The sequence below is a fragment of the Oreochromis niloticus genome, linkage group LG4 (assembly GCF_001858045.2).
Source record: "Oreochromis niloticus isolate F11D_XX linkage group LG4, O_niloticus_UMD_NMBU, whole genome shotgun sequence".
In the NCBI taxonomy this organism is placed as follows: Eukaryota; Metazoa; Chordata; class Actinopteri; order Cichliformes; family Cichlidae; genus Oreochromis; species Oreochromis niloticus.
Genome location: NC_031969.2, coordinates 12,833,899 through 12,854,475, shown reverse-complemented (window position 1 = coordinate 12,854,475; position 20,577 = coordinate 12,833,899). Strand labels below are relative to the sequence as shown.

The 20,577-nt window shown below is 40.3% G+C and overlaps 1 protein-coding gene across 2 annotated transcripts in view; it reads left to right on the top strand.

Moving 5' to 3' along the window:
* grin2aa (glutamate receptor, ionotropic, N-methyl D-aspartate 2A, a) overlaps nt 1–20,577 on the top strand; it is a 162,588-nt gene that overhangs the window by 114,840 nt on the left and 27,171 nt on the right. For both annotated transcript variants that reach the window (XM_019358061.2, XM_025906858.1), the window contains 2 exons: nt 7,085–7,199; nt 16,157–16,359. In XM_019358061.2, the coding sequence (XP_019213606.1) occupies nt 7,085–7,199; nt 16,157–16,359 (318 nt within the window). The remainder of the gene's footprint in view (nt 1–7,084; nt 7,200–16,156; nt 16,360–20,577) is intronic.

Genomic DNA, 20,577 nt, shown 5'->3' with positions numbered 1-20,577 from the left:
GCTGAAGTCTAACCCGAGTATCAGAATGGAGAAGAAAGATGATTTAAGGGATTTGAATGTGGCTTGGTTGTTGACAGCGGTGGGAAGAAACCAAGTACAAATACTTTGTTACTGTATTTACGTACAATTTTCAGGTGTCTGTTCTATTAGTATTTTTTTTCAGACAACCTTTTACTTTTACTCCCTACATTTTTAAACAAATATCTATACTTTCTACTCCTTACATTTTCAAATCAGGCTCATTACTTTTGGTTTAACACATTTGGGGGAAGTTATTATTATATCGTCACTGCGAGCCTTCAAACATCAAACTGATTGAGCCTAAACAGTAACACATGAAACGCAGTCATGTTCATGTATTTATCACCAGAGGATTAGGTTCAGTTAGCTTTTTTACTGGAGTAAAGAAGTTGAATCAGTACCCAAACTTTTACTGGACTATTGTTTTAACGCTAGTACCTGTACTTCTACGTAAGTACAGAATGTCTGTCTTTAGCCAACTCAGGTTGTTGATGCTAGATGGACTGGTCTGATTATTTCAGAAACTGCTGGTCTGCTGGGACTTTCCTGCACAACCATCTCTAGAGTTGACTGAGAATGGTCCAAAAAAGAAAAAATATCCAGTCAGCAGCAGATCTCTGGGGGAAAATACCCTCTTAGTGCCAGAGGTCAGAGGTGAGGAGCCAGACTGCCTTGAGCTGATAAAGAGCAACTCAAATAACAAAAAAGTAACTTAAATAATCACGTGTCACAAGCAAGGATGCAGAAGAGCATCTCTAAATGCACAGCATACGAACCTTTGAAGCAGCTGGGCTATAGCAGCAGCTACACCGGATGCTGCTAGTATATGAACACGTATATTTTGTTTTGTGAAACCATTTCATGATGCAGGTATTATTGTTTACATTATAATATTATTTTATGCCACCTAAACTCATGCAGCCAAAATTCACACACATACAAACCCATCTTGGCACAAGGGAGTGGATGCTAAATAGCATGTACTTCCCCTCCTGTAGCTATTCTTCATGTCAGACTTAACACCTGCCACCTGAGGCTGAGTGTGTGTTTTCAAATGACTACCCACCCTTGGGTCCTTTTAAAAGCCCTCAATCATCAGCCCTTATCTTTTTTTCAGCTTCCCTCCTCTGTCTCTCACAGGGCATATCTCTTGTGTGTGCACTTCACAGCTCATAAGTACCCTGACAGTATACATCCTTGCTCTGACTGGTCGTTGTCTCTATCTTGAACACATTCAGTGTTTTATAGTTCATCGTACCATCTTTGTATAGTCTACTCGCTCCTGTATTAAAGTTAAAATAGATAAAAGTTAATGTTATCACATGGGAGACAATCCAGAACCACTCAAAATACATTTGTTTTTGAGTGTTTGAGTCTTTGTCAAAAGAACTTTATGAGTTCAGGGCACAGTGCTGTAATCAGAAAATCCAGACGACCTGGGCGGTGGGCTTGGAAGAGTGTTACCATTTTACTTAGAACGTTGTTGTTGTTAATGGTGACACAGTTAATGTTCTTTTTCTCCCTGATTATCCAAACGGTTAAGAAAAACAGTAGTATGAGTGTTGAGAATATTAAACACTTGCAGCTTTAATGCAGTGTGTGCTCTTATTTTTCTCTTGCAGAGTACTTGTAGTCTTGTTAACTCTGCTGCAGTAACAGCAGAAAAAAACACCCTCACCTCCGCTCATGACAACACCCCTCCATTCCAAAAGAAGCTTAAAAGTAACTCTATACATTTTTCATGAGAGTCTATCAAGGGTTACTCCTCTTCCTCTCTCTTAGTTCTCTGAGAATGATTTCCCTCAGTCTCATATTTAAAGTCTTTTTTTTTTGAGGAGTGGGAGTTGGGGGGCGGATTGCATCATCTCTGCTGTTTCTCTACTTCCTCACCCTATTCTGCCCCCTTTGGCCAGGTAATTGCCTGTGCTCCTGAGCGTCTGCAGGGATGTTTACTCTGGGGGAGGGGGGGTTGTTGAGGGTCATTTTGCAGCATACACACTTCAGTCTGTGTCCGTATCCTAGCAACGCACTATCAGGTCCACCTGTTCGATGGCTGTCAGCCCAAATGTGCTTGCAAACATACACACACAATCCAGTCCTTCCTTCTTTTTGTCTTGTTTAGCGTGTTCATATTTATCTTTATATAACATAACTGCTTGGCTAATTTTACATATGACTCTTACAGCAGATCCACACACACAGCTATTGTATCCTACTTTTTTTAATTGCTATCATTAAAGGTTCAGAGTTATGATGAAGTGCTGACACATCACTTTTAAACCAGCTTGCAATATTCCCAGTAAAAAGCTTTCATGAGAATCACAAAAAACGAGCTTCATTTTAGCTTCACCCTTAAGAGAAAGTTTAGCCGGGGTAGAGGAGCCATTCTTTAAACATGTGAGAGTGCTTCTTTTTTTTCACACAGATGGTTTCAAAGTGTAGAATGGACTGGTATCTAAAAAAAGCAGCCTGGGCTCTGGTACTGCTCCCAGCACCTCATTCTCTCCTGGTAGTCGCACATAATTGGGTCGAGCGCAGCACTGCGTGTCCAATCAAATGGCTTAATACTACTCACCTGGTTGCTTGCAGGCCAATCAGATTATTTTAATCACAAAGCCCACTCAATCCCCTTATCTCTGGCTGATTTCATCTGGGCATTGAGTTGTGTTTGTGCGTGTGCGTGCGTGCGCGCGCGCGCATGTGTGTCATCAGCAGCAATTTAAGGGGGCATGTTGGTATCAGGAAATGTCACCACCAAAGCACAGATATTAAACTACCTCTTCACAATTACTTTTGTCATCCTTGTGACTTATTGATTCTTTTTTTTCTTAGTTGCTAGACTCTGAAATAGATTAGTGTAGTAGTGAGTACATAAATAATAAAAATCTATTTAATTAACTAAAAGCTAAGCTGTAAATTGGCAGTCACAGTCATATCTGGCAGATCATGCGGTGGTTGCTGTTATCTGCAGCATGAAAGCTGCATGGTGGAGGCCTCCTGATACTACATGAGCTTAGATGTCTTGAGCAGCAAGTCCCTGGTTCAATTACTGGCTTGCTGAACCATCTTCCTGCTTCTTCCCCATATTTTCTGTCACTCCCCTGATAGCTGATGTCTAATAGTCCATAAAGTAATAAATGCTTTTCTTTTTTCTCTCTTTTCTTATTTTTTTAAAGATAAAATAGGTATTGCACAAGATTTTATGTAAATAAAAAAGACATTGTTTAATACTAGAATTTTAAACTCAGAAAATAAGTGCCATTTTTGATCTAATGGAAAAAATTGAAATTTATTATTCTTTTTTATTTTTTATAAAGACCAAAAAAATAACAATACTTTACCCTATATTTTGACAGAAGTTGGTAAGATTCCACTTCATCCTGGGACTTTAAGGCAAAAATACAGGCACAAATAATTATGTTATCCTGTTAAATTAACTCTTTTAACCTGATTATGGACATAATGATACATTTAATTTGATCAACGTCGAAGTCATGATTATTTGTCATAATTGTTCAAAGACTTTAGTGACAAAGTTTTTTTTGCACATCCGTGTTGTATTACAATATGTTTTACATCCATATTGTTTAACTAAATTCATTGCAATTCTTTGAAAAAATGAAAACTTAGTACAAAATTAAATCAGCGGGGCACTGCTTCACTTTTACATTTTGATGCATTCCTGTTAATTAAAACTTCTTTAATTAAATAAGATGCGAATAAAAGCGATAACGTATCTTCTGTCCAGTGAGTTAACCATTTTCCAGAAACCGCGATTACTCACTGTATGTACTGCAAACAATCTTTGCTGATTGTTTTGGTGGTTTCAGGTGTGTCTTTGTGAGCTGGATGGATACGGTGACGCGCTGCACAGGCTGGCTTTTATGGATGTTTATGTTAATGTTGGATGAATCACGTTAGCAAGCAGTGAATTGTTTTTCTTAGCCTTCATGCATTCATAATACTGCACTTTGTGTGGTGTGTTTTTAGGCGGCTGAATGAGTTAGTTGTGCTGCTATTCAGTGCAGACACAACTCGGCTCTCTTTGCATGTGATTTATTTTTGTTGACACCACTTGTGCTGAATCCAAGCAAATGATTTTTTTTTTGTCTTTGAATGTTTTATTACTCATCCATATTAGTCCTGAGGATCATGAGTGATGATTGAAAATAAGGACTGAGATTAAAATTTGATAAACTGTGCAGCCCTCTACGAATGTTACAAATGGACAGGACTGATCATGTCTGTTGCCTAGCAACAACATTAACTTTTATTAATTATTTTATCATTAACATACCTCCTACATTATTGGTAACATGATAGACAGGTAATTTAGCTGTCAGATAATTGTTAACACCCATCCATTAACCAATTTTCCATTTATCCGAACAGATCTGAGATTGACAACAGTCAACACAACAAATCTAACCATCGCGCCGCCATGCTGCCTATATTTCAATGGCTAATGTTAACGTGCGCCTCGGACAGCTTAATATTTATTACAAATGTTGGTACTACAACCCAAAATTAGTGACCGAGCCCATAGGAAGTCTTTTTGCAATGACACCTCATATCATCTGGGGGCCTTCAGAGGTTTTAATGCAGGTTTTTTGGCATTTCTGGCTTGGCTTAATTTTTCTGATCCAGAAGCTGCATCTGTGTTTTACACTCCCAGTCTGCAAAGGTGTTGTGTGAAGTTGTGTATTAACCAGACGGAGCAAATACAGCACCGCTGGTGTCGATACTATTGCAAATCTGTAGCTAATCCAACAATTCAGTTGAACCTAAATAAATAAACAATCACTTTCCAACAAAAGATTGTAAAACAAACAGTTTTACACATGCAGGTTGTTAAAAAGATTTATTCATTTATTTATTTTTTGGTCCAACTCACACAAATACTTGTTTTTATAGTTTTCTGGCCATTTTTACCCTTCAGCACGTCCCTGCACAATGCCCTACACAGCTTGAAAGAGCTCACCCGCAGCAATCCACTGTGAGTTTTCAACGACACATCAAGTGGGTCCGTGCTCCATTTAGGAGTTCTTTCACCCGCCTGGCCCCCCAGAATGGAATAAAGGTGAAAGAAAAGAGCAGCCATCTCTGTCGTGTTGTACCAGAGCGCTGACAGAAGGAGTGAGGGAGACAGAGTGAGGAAGGACAGCCATGATTAATGTAGAGGCTGTGTGGACCCAAGAATATCTTCCCACTGCCCTCCATCTTAGCTAATGTGACCTGCCATATAGGTCACTCATTACAGTGTGTGCGTACGTGTGTGTTGTGTTAGAATGGACCGACTAAGGCTTTAGGTGCTGTAATTTCTCACTTTTTCTTTACTATCTATCTCACTACTCATATATCTCTATTTATATATATATATGTTAACTGAGCCAGCCCTGGTAGAAGAGAGTAAGTAAACTCTTTGTAGCTGAACTAAATAATGCCCAGCCATCTGCACTAACAGATGCATCTACTTAGCTGAGGATGAAGATTGTGGCCAAACTCAAGGCAGCCACACAACCGAGGGCACTACTTCCTCTTTCTCACCACAGGAGATGCTTGCAAATGTGAACACACCTCTACTCAACATCCCCACTACCAGTATCACTAAAAGCAATGATCTCATATATGCCACTGCCACAGAAATCTAAGAAACACTTGGGTAGAAAATCACAAATACATATAGAGAAAGCGCCCCGTGTGGAAAAGAAGGCTGTAAAGGAAATCAGGGAGATCTGGAATGATGTTTGTGCACTAACAAAGGTCCAGAAGGTTTTGTGAGAAACAGACAAGAGCTATCTAGGGTCTACTCTCAGCTACAAAGGAACCATACTATGATGGCAGACACAGACAAATCTGACACTGAGCAATCCTGGAAGACAATCTTAGAGAATGAGATGGCACAGAGCACCAACACCAAGTGGATGGTGCACCTAAGAGCAGACCACAGCAATCTCCCAGACACAACCACCTCTTGTACGTGGATCATATTAAGGTATATGCTGGGAGAGAGCGAGACTTCATTGATGCACCTCACCAGGCTCTATAGTGAGGACATCAGGCTGTTAAATGAACTGGAATAACATCCCAGTGTGGGGAAAGAGACTTTATTAGAGGCTTTGCAAAGGTGCCTTGGAGACAGTCCAGTACATAGTACCAAGATGGAAGATGGAAGCTGGAACAACATAAACCGAGAGACACAACCAAGTGGCTGGGATAGCATACAGGAACATCTGTGCCACATATGGATTAGAACTCCCCAATTCCCGATGGGAGACACCACTGAAAGTAGTTGAGAACAACAAGGCTAAGGTCCTGTGGGATTTTGAGTTCCAGAAAGACAAGCAGCTGCTGGCCAACCAACCAGACATAGTGGTGGTTGAAAAGGAGCAGAAGATGTAGCAGCCCCGGCAGACAGCAACATCACAAAGAAGGAGCACGAGGAAATAGAGAAGGGCCAGGGGCTGAAGGAACAACTGGAGCAAAAGTGGAGGTCAAAAGTGGAGCTTTAGGAGCTGTAAACCAGAGAGTGGCTTCAGCAGACTCCAGGCACAACATCAGAGATCTCTATTTAAAAGAGTGCAGTCCTAGGAAAAGCTAAGATACTGCACACTACCCTCAAATTCCCAGGACACCAAGCTTGAGGAACACGCACACATACCGTCTTGCCATATATATATGTATATTTATATATATATATATATATATATATATATATATATATATATGACATATGGTTCTCATTTATGCTTCGACTGTTCAGTTTCTTTAGTTCTAAAATGCAATCATAATCCAGTCCATAATGATCAAATGTGACTTTATAACTTTCACTACAAGAGCCTGAATATTGCAGAAAGGTAATAATAATAATATTAGATTGTAAATGGAATATTCCACATGCTAATGTAATTCAATTTCCTTTTCTCTTTTTCTCACAAAATCACTCATTTCTATTCTTTTGTTATTCACTGATTTTTCCCATTACCCCCCTCTGCCCCCACCCCCATCTCTTTGACCACCCTTTGCCCCACTATATCTCATCCTCTGCTCCTTTCATTCTCAGATACATGATGAATGTGACGTGGGATGGCAGAGACTTGTCCTTCACAGAAGACGGCTACCAGGAAAACCCAAAGCTGGTGGTCATTGTTCTTAACAAGGAGAGAGAGTGGGAGAAGGTAGGATCTATATCTAAATAATCCTGCACTGAAAAGCTTTCACTTCTTTGAAAAAGAATATGAGTTTGGAGTGAAAAAATGTCTCTAGGGACATTTTAGCGGTCGATGCTCCAGGAGCCAGCCCGCCAGCCCGATTCCTTATTTAATAACCACCATAGTTTTCAGCTTTGCTAAGCATTTTAATATAATAAACTTGCATTAGGTAACACAGCGTGCCATCAGATTGTCATGGTTGCTGAAAACAGGTAGTTTTGATTTATAATGATTTGTTCCACATGTTCAATAAATATGCATTTCTTTAATAAAATAAGGACATTTCCAGTTGTCCTTATTTTTTCCTTGACTAAAAGCTTAAAAGGTCATTATTAAAAGAAGAAGAAGCTTCTTTTTGTTGCTCCCTTGTTTGTGGGAGGGTCACAACAGTGGATGGATCCAAATATTGGATTTGGCAGAGTCCTTCTAGGAATTTGTACCTGCTTCGGGTCTCAAACTCGGGATCTTTGGCAAACGTGTTAATTGCTTGACTAAGATCACTCAGTAGGACTTAAATCAAAATGAAATAAAATGACATTCAACCACCGCCCACCATCTTTGGCTTGGAGGTCACCGCTGAGACATGCAACACGAAAACAAAACCAGCCACGAGCGCAGTATTGAAAATGCCACCTCTGTGTCATCATACAGCTCTCAGTTGATCAATGAGCTCATTTACCGAGGAGCTTATGGATTGCTGTAACTGGTTAATGTTAGGTGGCTCCTATAAAGAATGGGCACTATGAAAGGCTGAGAATTCGTGCCATTTTAATGGACTTTAAATGGCAGTCATGTATCTTTATACCTACATCTGACTCCCTGGTACTTACTTAAATACCTCATATTTAATGCCCCCATAGCTCATATGTTAAAATGGGCGAGACTGAGAGGACAAGTTTGGGAGAAGGACGGGAAACAAGAGAGGAATTGGAGGGAATTGTAAAGGGAAGATGGATAATTTTGTGTTTTATGGTCATTTTCTTTTCTTTGCATTGATTTGATTTTGTCACTCCCTGTGCATCTGTCTCCTCACACCCTTCATTCTCCTCTTTACGGCTGTTCGCCACCTTTGATCTTCTTTCTCTTCTTCTTTACCTCATCTGTCCTCTCCCATCTTTTCTTACCTTCCCTCCTTTCCTTTCATCACCAGTTCAGATCATTTGTAGACTCTGGTGTTGTTTTTCTCCCCTCTGATAGGGCCTCAAAACACAGCTGAGACCTCTGATACCGGAGGGTGGCGTGGGTTCAGTTCCATGCACGTGTGTATTTTGACCCGTCAACACTGGTTACTGACAGAAACAGTTTTCGGGAGACTCGTGCAGCAACGAATGCAATTGTTATCCAAGTCAGACCCATGCGTGTATGTGTGCGTCTGTGACTTACAGTTTGCAGTTTAGTTTGCCGCAATCTGCAGAGTCTCCACCCGATCTTTGAGACTAGCTGTTTCATATTTCATACCTACACACACACAAACACAGACAGACACACACACAGATGCATGCATGCAAAAGACCTTTTGTTGATGTGCAGAGGAGAGGCAGAGTGTGGTGTTTTGAATACAGAGCCTGGGAAATTGATCAGCACCACTTGGTACTGTGGTTCAGAGAAAGCGACAGAAAGCAAGAGACACACAGAGACCCAAAGTGGAAACATAATTGGAAGCTTCTCTCTTTCTTTCTCTCTCTTTCTGTCTCCCTCTCTTTCTCACACACACACACACACACACACACACACACACACACTTTCTCTGGTGCTGCTGTCCCACCCATGCACCAGAAAGCAGCGGCACACAGAGAGAGACCTGTGATGATCAAGAGGTAAAAATTCAGTAACTGCACTAAAATATGGATATGCACTAAAAATATAAAATGTGTCCCCCTGAGGCACAGGAGAGACAGGGAGAGGAGTGCTGTATGGAACGCTATCAAGACGAACAAGAGATAGAGACAGATGGGAGGGAATATCGAGAGCAAATGATCGCAAGAAAAGGAGACCCAAAGAGAGAGAAAGAGAAAAGGAAAGAAGCAAAAGGAGAAGAGGAAAGGTATAAATGAGCCACCAGCATGTGTATGAGTTCCCTTTTTTTGAGCACACCTGCTCCTCTCTGCAGCGCACACCCACATTGGTTAGATGATGTGTCTTTTTCTTTTTTTTTCTTTAAGTTTAGAGAAGAGCTACCTTTAAAGTCATTGCACCTGTGTGGTTAGATGTGCGTGTGGTGTTTGGGTTTATTTATTCACTAAGGGTTATGTAACTATCTGTGAATAACTATTTAATTCAAATGAAGCACATTTTGCAGGAAGTCATGGGGGTATATTTGCCTAGATAATGAGGATGGAGCCTATATGGAGTTTCTGGGGGGGCATTTTTGTTGGAGCTTTAGACAAAGAAAAAACAAAGTCTTGGTTGACTAAAATGGTTCTAATTTTAACTAATCAGGGACTAATTAATTTTTTTTTTTAAGGGAAAAAAATTAATAACTTAAAAAAGTGTACTCGGTGCAGTTTAGCCACTAGCAATATTAGGCTAAATTAATTACAAGTAAAACATAAAAGCTAGTGTTTTCTGCATATTAAGTCATCTTAAACTGGTTCTTTTATTCTGAAATGATATCAGCAAACTTGGAACCAACCAGAAAGGACTTGCCATATTCATATACAGTAGTACAGTTTGTGTAGTACTGTCCTGTGTCACCACTCATTTTGCTTTCATGGAGCCAGACTTGGATCATGTGATCTCAAGCAATCCGGTTGTTAAGTGATGATGTATTAACCCTGCTTCCAGGTCCAGACTACACTGCGTTAATTAAGGCGTTTCTTTCTATTTAATCTAAACGAGCCCCTAAAAACAGTCAGTGATCACTGTCGGCCTCTCTGGGTTTTTATTACGACTATTCAAAGCTCTTTAAGGTTTTTAAAACCTTACAATGTAACTAGAGTCCATCAGCTAACAGTTTGCCAGACAACAAGTATTTGAATGGGACAGAAAAGAATCACTCCGAGGCTAACAAAGATTTGAATGGGTACATGGACATTCTTTGGACATTTGCTGTTTTTTCTCTCATTTTCAGTCCAGTCCTTGTACCTGATCAGTTTGAGAGGAGTCGTGTGTTTGTGGTTTTGTTGATTTATGAATAATTCAAGCATGAAAAGCCACCTAATTCAAGGGATGAATGAGTGCTGTGTCTAAAGAGCTTATATGTCATTATTTGGTATCAGCACATTTATTCTTCATCATAGTTTGAACTCTTAGGCAACTGTCTTGTAATTTCTTTAAGTCGTCTTCAGGGATAGTCCTCCAGGCTTATTAAAGGACACTCAAAGCTCTTCTTTAGATGATCCCACACTGCTTCAATAATGTTGATGTCCGGTCTCTGGGGAGGTATTTTCTGCATATTCTTCTGCATAGCCCCAACACCACTGGCTGAAATGAAGCCCCAAATGATGACAGGACCTCCACTATGCTTTATAGATGGCTGTAGATACTCAGTGTTTTATGCCTGTCACTGTTGTTCTCCAGTTTCCTCCAATTTTATTTATTTATTGAATTTTTTAATTTAAATTTTTAAGAACAAGGCACACTAATTGTTTTTTAAGAATCACCTTGTTGGTGTAAAAATACTACTTAATGCCGGTCAAACTGTGTTATCTTTGACATTCATGGACTCAACTAAATAAATGACAAATTATTTGCTTTTGTGACAGGCTGCAAGTAACAAAGTGCCTAAAGGTAAAACGTAAAATTCTTTATGTAGACACAAAATTGGTTCATCCCTGGAGTTAGGAGCCTTTTGCATACTTGAATAATTCATAGGGCAAAAACAAAAACACATTGTTCTGAAAATGGTCAAGTAAAAAGTCTGGACTGAAAATGAGTGGAAAAGCAGCCGGTCAAGAAAAACTTTGAAAGACTTTTAGAAAGTCTGGAGAACTGTTGGTCTAGAGCACTTTAAAAATGTCAAGAAAGTCTGGCCCCTTGAATACTAGTGTATAACTTTGTAATTGCTTCATAACTAGTTTAAAACATATAAGTAACGCGATTCATCACAGGGCGTTAAAATATTTATTTCACTTAATATGAAATTGAAAAAAATGTCTAAAACACAACATCTATAAAGAGATATTTTACATTTCATTCTATAAATATGAATCTGAATTTACAACCTTACCTAAATATTGATGGCAAGACTGATAAATGTCTGGATGGATTACTCTTGCTAAGCAAGACGTTCACTTTTTCATGTTCTGCCTGATGCGATTTGATCAAATAAAACTAGGCATTCATCACAAATTAGCTAAAATCACAGTAAGTAGAACATTTAAATAATTAAAGTTACCATTTACTAGTTAATTTTTTTCCTAATCATTTAATTTTGAAACATTAGGAGTCTAAAATATTAACTGCTTCATACTACTGTTCATTCAACAGATGCAACAGATGTCCATGTCATACCCAAGTTTAAAAAAGAAACATAATCCTTACTTGCTACATATCCAAATCTAGATCCATGCACCTCTTATTGGATCAAAATATATTACATTTTCTATTTTCATATTGTCCTTGTATTATTTATGAAAGTCTACAGCTTTGTAATTGTTTGCTGAATTAAAGCATGACTTCATCAACAGCACGAGAAAATTGTATTTACCGATCAGAACCAGGATGTTATATTTTATTCCTGCTGAGTCGATGAAGTGCGTAAACTGCTTCAGGAACTGCTGTGGTGTTAGCAGCCAGTTCACAAAATAATTATTACAGACAGCATGGGATTTGTGCTTGGAGAATCACAATATGGAGAGCAGACGCACAGAAAAGCCCACGTGCATGCACCCACACTCGCAAGTCGACACACAAACGCGCACATGCGTCTTCGATTCAGGCGTCGCTATTCTCTGAGCCTTTGTGAAAGAGCTTCACTTTAAAGAAATATGTCTAAATTAATGGATTCCGTTTCTTTTCGATTTTCCACTCTTTCATCCTCTTTCTCTATGCCCTCATTTTTCGCGCACAAACGACGCCGTGCGTGCACGCAGACACACATTCGGAGCAAGCGTAGGGTGTAGGAGAGGGAGAGCAGAATCCATTTTCCTGACATAATTTTGTCTGACAGGAGTGACAGATACTGTTTTATGACTGAATGGGTTTCTCCATGCTATTAGGAACTCATTCTCCCATAATGCAACTTGCCACAACGATAACTCTCCCCGTGAGACTGGCACAGAGAATGTGCTTGGTGTAAAAGCCATGACCCCGGTTTTACTTTATTCTTTTATCATGCTCTCTCTGTTATTCATCCAGGTTCTGGTTTATTATAGCCCTTGAATATGTGTGTGTGTGTGTGTGTGTGTGTGTGTCTGTGTGTAGGTTTGTGTGGGCAGAAAAAGTGTAACACAAAGAGACAAATATGAAACGAATGAAATGAGGAAAAAGACATGTTGGTACAAAGAGCAAGACCTTTAAAGAAACAAAGATGAAGAAAGATGATGATGGAATAGAAAGAACAACAAAGCAGAACAAGTGTGAAGTGACAAAAGAAGGAGTGGTAGATGAAACAAGGGCTTTAAGAAAAAAGTATACGAAAAAGTATACAAAGCACTTCAGGGACAGAGTGTCATCTTGCCACCAAGTGGCTCTAAATCTATTTCAGAGTGATGATGCGATAGGATTGCCGGCGTGGATTGTTATAATGCTGTAATCCCACAGGCTTTAAGATTGTAACCACACACATACACAAACACGCACTGCTTTCCATGAACAGCATGTGCACAATATTTGGTATTAGATGTGGGTAGATTCAGCATTTTGTTCTCTGACCAGTCGATAGAGAGTATCTTCCTACCTCTATGGGCATTAATTTATAGCCCCTCTTTCTTTAATTGGAAAGAAAGAGCGATTGGGAGGAAGAGGGAAGAGGAGAACAGCAGGACAGGAAATCAGAGGAGTTGCTGAAGTCAGCTTCTTCTTTCCCTCCTCCTCCTCCTTTCCCTCTCATTTTCTGAGCAGTGCATTTATCTCGCTTCTTAGTTTATTGACTCATCCAACCAAATCAGGACTACTCTTCAAAGATTATATCAATGGCTGTACGGGTCAAACAGGATTTAGTTGTACAAACAGGAGAAAATGAACTCGGTAGGAGGGATCTCCATCCATCCATCCATCCATCCATCCATCCATCCATCCATCCATCCATCCATCTATCCATCTGGGCCCATGTTCTAGTAATTCAATGCATTTTAATTGTATTTTTGTACTGCCAAATCACAACAACAGTTGCCTTAAGACATTAGCAGTAGGCAGTATTTGAAGCAGAAATGCCTAAACCTCCCCTCCCAAATCAGGACCACCTACTCCAACTCTTCTGGCAGGACACTAAGGTGCTCCCAAGCCCCCCAAGAGATTTAATCCATCCAGGGTGTCCTGGGTCGGCCCCAGGGCCACCTCTTGGTGGGACATGCACAGAACACCCCACCTAGGAGGTGCCTAGGAAGCATACCTCAACTGACTCATTTGATGATGAGGAGCAGTGGCTCTACTCTAAAACCCTACCGAATGACTGAGGTCCACAACCAATCTCTAAGGCTGAGCTCAGCCACCTTTAGAGGAAGCTCATTTCAGCTGTTTGTGTTCATAATGTCATTCTTCCGGTCATTACTGCGATCTTGTGGACATAGGTGATGCTGGGAACGTAGATCCATTGATAAACCGACAGCCTCACTTTCCCTCACAGTTCTCTCATCACCGCAACCAACCAGTAAAGAGTCGGCACCACTGCAGGCACTTCACCAATCCATCTGTCAAACTCCACTCTCCCCTTACTAGTGAATGAGGCTCTGGGATACTTAAACTTCTCCACTTAGGGCAGTAACGTGTTCCTGGCCCAGAATGAACATTCCAACTGAGAACAATGGCCTCGGGACTTTGAGGTGCTAATCTTCATCCTGGCCACTTAACACCTGTCTGCAAATCACCAGGAGGTCAGTGCTCAATGATGCCAAAGAATCCACAACTTTTCCAAAATGAAGAGACTTTGAAGACATCACTCTGTTTAAAATAGAGAGTTTTCATCATAGGATAAAGGTGACGACTCAGATTTCAATTTTTTGACAAACTGTTTGGCCATCTTAGCAATATAAATGCCCACTGGAGAAAAAAAATACATAACCAGTTATTTTTCCCACTTACAAAAAAACATGCCATATACTCTGTAAATCTGGAGTATATATATCAGCATAAACAAAGCTGAAAACAGATGTTTTATCAACCTTTAAAGATGACATTCCCTTTTTGTCTGATCACAATTATGATACAGGAATGACATTTTTACGTTCCCATAAAAATGTTCTATTATCTCCGCCCCTTTAATGCATAAACACAAACACACATATGCGGACGGGCGCAGACACATGCACTCACTCAATTGAGAAATGCAAAACAGCTGGGCTAAGACAGACAGGAAAATGTGGCCGATCCCTTGAGACTAACGATTACACGCAAGAAGCATGGGTGCCACCTCAGCGTACCGTCCGGCTTTGCTTTCCTCAACACATATGCCTACGCAAACACAAACACACATGCACACACACGCGCACAGTTTGAGGAGTGTAGCCGACAGCAGAGTGAGCTGTTGACAGTGGTGCCGACTAAGAGTGGAGAAGAGACTCTAATCCCTGTCAGAGGATAGAAAACCACTCAAAGCAAAACAATTAAAATGCTAATTTCACTTCCTCCTCTCTGCTCAGCTGTTAATGACTTAGCCAGGCGTGCAGACGAAGCAACAACATGTGTGTGTGTGTGTGTGTGGTTGTGTGCGGATAACAAACACTGTCTCATGACTTCGAGGTCAAGTGGCTGACATATTAGCATTGCTATGATATGTGTGTCGGGTGCAACTGCGTTAAGATATTAGGGTATTTTTTCCCCACACACCTAAAACAAAGAAACTATATTTAGCTTAACCTTTTGCAACCCTGTTCGCAATCTTGTTATTAATGTCTACGAATGAAAATATATCAATGCCTCTGTGTGCATGTTTGCAGTACTCCGAGTTTTTGGCTATAGATGAAGCTAGTAGAAATGGAAACACACGAGACGTCAGAAAGATTTCTTATATGGAGGAAAAGAGTTAGAGCAATGTTTTGCCATTTTCTGGCTCCTGTATTATTAATTATTAAAAGTCAAGCAAAGCCCCGATGCCTGTTGCTGTTTATTATATTCCACTCTGCCTTCCCTGACATAAACATGTATATATATATACTTTATGTACAAACACACACACACACATAGATCTACAGAGAGATGTCAGTGGGTAAAAATAAAAATAACCCATAGGGGAAACTGTGACATCACAGCTCTGAAAACTTTTTGAATTATCAACCCAGTCCCAACTGTCATACTGTCACACTAAATCTCTGTTTCTGTATGGGTTTGCATGCATAGCAATATCACTGTGTGCATTTTGTGATCCAACCCTGCACGCCATGCATTTAATATGCCGTGCTTTACCTTACATTCAAACAGGCATTTACTCTGACCTAAGAGCAACATATAGTATATGCTGGCTGCAGCTTTTCCAAAAAAAGCTTTCTTTTATTTTGTTGTTTCTCATTTCTGCTTTATGTTTTTAGGGCACATAATACAGGAAAGTTGAGTATGTGACGGTCACTAAATTGCAACTGTGATTTCTTCACTGCTTTCACTTCATATGTACTTATAACCATCTCCAACAGAACAGCCTGATAGTTTAGACTCCCGGGAGGTAAATGTGAGGCCATGAGTCTGACCCAAACAACAATCAGTCTATTGACTTCCAGCCTACTCAGTAATTGAAAAGCAATACATTGTAGCCCATTGGAAATGTGCCAAGTGTTCTATTTTTAGCCACCATTTATTATATCTTGTTTCCTACTTTCCTCTTCTCTCACCAGATGGGAAAACTGGACAATCGTAGTCTGACACTGAAGTATCCCGTGTGGCCACGTTTCAACTCCTTTGGTGACGCTGAGCTTGATGACAACCACCTGTCCATCGTCACCTTAGAGGAGAAACCCTTTGTCATTGTGGAGGACGTGGAAAGACTCACTGGTACCTGCATGAGGAACTCTGTGCCGTGTAGGAAGCATATCAAAGAGTAAGTGGGATATCTGTCCGTCTATTGCGCCGCAGTGTCAGCTAGAGTAAGCTAATGCAGTGAAGCTGCTTCACTACAAATCACCAGATATTACTGGTGTAAAAATGTTTGATTAAATTTGGTGTTAACAGAATGAACAAACATCTGAAATGCAGTTATGTCCACAAGTATCTGTACAAGGATACAGTTTGTGTAGTTTTTGGATCATCACGTGCATTTCAAATCAAAAAGTTAAGATGTGATTGAAGTGCACATTCTCAGCTTGATTTCAAGAGGTTTAATAAGGAATTGTAGTCAACATGATTTTAAATATGAGAGGTTTTGTAATATCTAGTTTCATATATTTTTTATGTAATTGGTGAAAAATCTTTTGCCATTATGGATCACCCATGGACAAGACCAAATGCTGTGTTTCCTCCCATGAGATGCTCTGCTAGGCCTTTAATGGAGTCGCCCTCAGTCGCTGAGTGTTTGTGGTTGTCAAAGGCTATACTGGTTTGATATCAGGTGGCTGACTTGACCAGCATTTGGCTAAATCTGATTGGAGAATATTGCCCTGCACACTTCTGCATTCAACCTGCTGCTGTACTTCAATCAGACTAGACTACGACAGTCATCTAGTCTGATTGACTTAATTTGATTGTGTTTTTTTTTTAATTTGTTAAAGTTGTGATTTTTTTAACTAAAGAAAAACATTCTGCAGTCATTCACCTTAGTTGTCCTCCATAGTCGCCCAGGAGTGTTGGTGTTGTTTCATTTTAAGAACTCATATTAAGCATTCCAACAATCAGCTAACCAAAACGCAAGTTAAACACTTGGAATATCTACCTTAGCTGTCATGGAATAATGAGGGAACAGGCCTCACTTGGCAATGGAACTCCCTGTCAGTCAATTGTCCAATTATTTTTGAGCCTCTGGAAATAGGACATTATGTATAAAAAATATCCCAAACAGTTAGTGTACCGCGTTTGTTAAATCCCTTAAATCCCTTGAATGAAAGCAGAAAGTCTGCACTTCAGTCACATCTTGATCGTTTCATTTAAAATCCGCTATGTTGATGCACAGAAGCAAAACTATACCGAAGAAATTAGTCATTGTCTTCAAATTTATGGTCCTAACTGTATAATCCACATTACAAAATACAAAACATTTGGGTCTCATCAACAAGTAGCCAATCTGAACATCTAGTTCTTGAGGTATGTTATACCTACAGTATATATCACACCTCAAAAAACTCTATACCTGCTCCTACTAGGGACACACCCATCATGCAAATGTAAATGCTGTCGTAATAAACAAAACAAGGAAATGAGAACGAGATACAGTATTACCGCCTATGTCAGTGATTATATATTCAAGTATATAAGTAAGTTAAAAGAAAATGCATCCATTAAAATCATCTAAACCTAAGGCACAAAAATGTAAGTGTGTGTTACAGCTAGTCTTAATCTAACAACGCGGTCCATTAATAATAAACACACGTGTTTATTATTGCAACACAATAAGCTGCACTTTAGCCATCTCACCCACTCTCTTCCTCCTTACCTTGTCTTGTGGAAAAGCACAACCCAGTGAAATGGTCTGAAATACACTCTACTCTCAGTCTAACTGATTTATACGTAATGTTGTTGTATGAGAAGAAGAACTAAGGACCGCATAAAAAAACTTTCATAAGAGTGTATTGGATAATCAGAAGGTAATAAATTTACATCATCCGTATTTCATTTTCCACAGCGCCGTCTCTGCGCTCCTCTGTCAGTGCATGCTGTCTCGCTCTCTCCTTTCTCTCACGAACACGGAAAGCGATGCAGTGTGCAGGCTTTGCAGCAGCTTCTTTCCTCCTGAAAATGGAGGTGGCTGCTGAACTCAGCATTTTACTTCCTTCCATACCATTTCTTCCTTCTTTGTTTTTTTTCACTAACGCCAAAATACCTCTAGCCCCTTGTTACATTATATTCCTGGAGCGCAAACACACACTGTGGGTGTATGTCACAGAGTGGCTTGAGTGGTGCTGAATCAGCGTAATAATAAATGACTTCTGGATCACGTACATTTTCATGGATATTTATTATAGATATTCATTTTTCCACACGGAAATACCAGAAAATGTTAGGAGATCAAGTCTGGGTATTTTCCAGAGTTGCCCTTTCTCACATGTAGCAATCAGCAATAGATAGAGTCCATGCCAGCCATGTTCTTGTTGCTAAATACTGGAAATCGATTTGGGCAAAGGGAAACAGATCTGCGATCTCACATCTCACACCTCTACAGGCCAGAGTCTAGAACAGTTCAGGGCTTTAATGTATGTGTGAAAAAAAAAAAGGTCTACACACTTTGTGTCACTCGTTCACTGCGTAACACGTCTGTCTGCAGCTCCTTTTGCGTCACACAAACAGAGCTGATTAAGCGGCGATAGTTTTAGGGAAGTGGCTGACAGTGATTTACATCCAGAAAACACTGTGAAGTGGGGCGGAGACTAAAGCGTCTCCAAGGAGGAACACAAACACACATTCACGAGCTCGTACGCTCTCTGTGGCCACATGTCCACTCACTCACAGGCCAATGCTGCTTTTCAGCCTCCCACAGCGCAATTCCCACTCAAGCATCCGAAGCGCCCATTTGGAGGAAGTGGGATAGATGGAGGGAAGGAGAGAGGCAGACCAGGAGTGGCGAACGGGGGGTTGGATCGGGGTTGAAGGAGTATCCATGCATGCAGAACCAGAAATTCACTCATCCAGGCCGGGCCTAAGAGCAAGCCATACTTACACTAACGCTCTCATAGTCATACACAGACCCACACTTTCCTCCCTGGAGACCCCTCGGGCCCTGTTGTGTTTCTATATCAAGTTGGCCTGCCAAGTTCACAAACAGCCTCCATAACATCACATGCTCTTGCTGCCTGATCTGTACAGTGGCCTGCCTAAATGGGAACGCCGTGTTCATGAATGCAGCTATTAAAGTTCTGGCCTATATGCTTACTCTGTCAGCTCCCACCGTTCCCCACCAGCTGAATCTGCCAGAAACTTGGGTTATTTGTCCTTGTTTCCGCTAACATCAACCTGTTCCTTGTAGTTGCATTACATTGACCACAATTTCATTCTTACTTCAACATCACAAGAATATATTGCATATTGTGCTTAAAGCCTCCATGCTTGGAATAAAGACAAGAAATTTACATATCAAAGAGTACAGTGCAGCCGCTGCCTAGTGTGACCTCTTCTGTGGAGAGGACTTGTGATTTGAACCAGTGCAAGTTAATTAGCGCTTCTAAGCTCATACCACATTACCCACAGAACCTCAAGCCACTATCTCTTTTTCTCCGTCCATCCACTCTGTGTTTTTATTCCATTGCCACTGGTGTCCAAACTGTTGAGCTACTGTATAATTCATTGAAATGTGTGGATCAGGAAAGCAAAAAAAAAAGTTACATTGCATTCGACAGCGCTGCAAATGCAATTAGGAAAAATGTTATTTTACACTAAAAAGGAGTCAAGCCCATTATTTTATTTCTTCTGTGATGGATTAAAGGTTGTTTAGTGTTCCAGTGTGGTGTTCAAAAGTTGCAGGTTTCATCAATGACATTCATAACTGCTGACATATCGGCACTTGGCTCTTTCTTGTGTAAAACTGTTAGACTGTGAAAGTAAATGCCTTTCCAGTTCAAAAACAGGAAAGAATTCCACTTGGGGAGACATTTGTTTGACAGATCGATGGTGACTAGTGAGGGAGTTTGCAAAAAACTGGCAAATGTTATCTCTTTTTTTCCTCTCTGGCGCTGCAGAATAACTTAAAAGTGACAAAGTTTCATCTCTGAAGGGTACTGCAGAGTCACAGCCTGATGCGCGGGGGTCCCCTCCTTACTTTCCGTCAAGTTTTTGCCCAGGTTGTTGTTACGCTAAAGGACGAGGTTATCGTCTTCTAATTAGCACACATCTAAAAGTTAAATGAGACTCCCAGGTGGCTCAGAGTTGATGTGCTCTTGTGTGTGAACTCTTCTGCTCTCAAATTCATATACACAGATGGTACAAGGCTTGCAGATGCAGCGCCGTCAAAATTTCCTTCTCTAGAGAGATGTAGGGAGAAAAGGGAGCATATTTTTCTAATCTTCAGTCATTCCTGAATAGATTGACCTGAACTTAAAGGTGAAAAAGACCCAGGGTGATATTTGTTCACTGGTGCAATCACAAATTTAACAAACACGATGTAAAAAATGAAGCA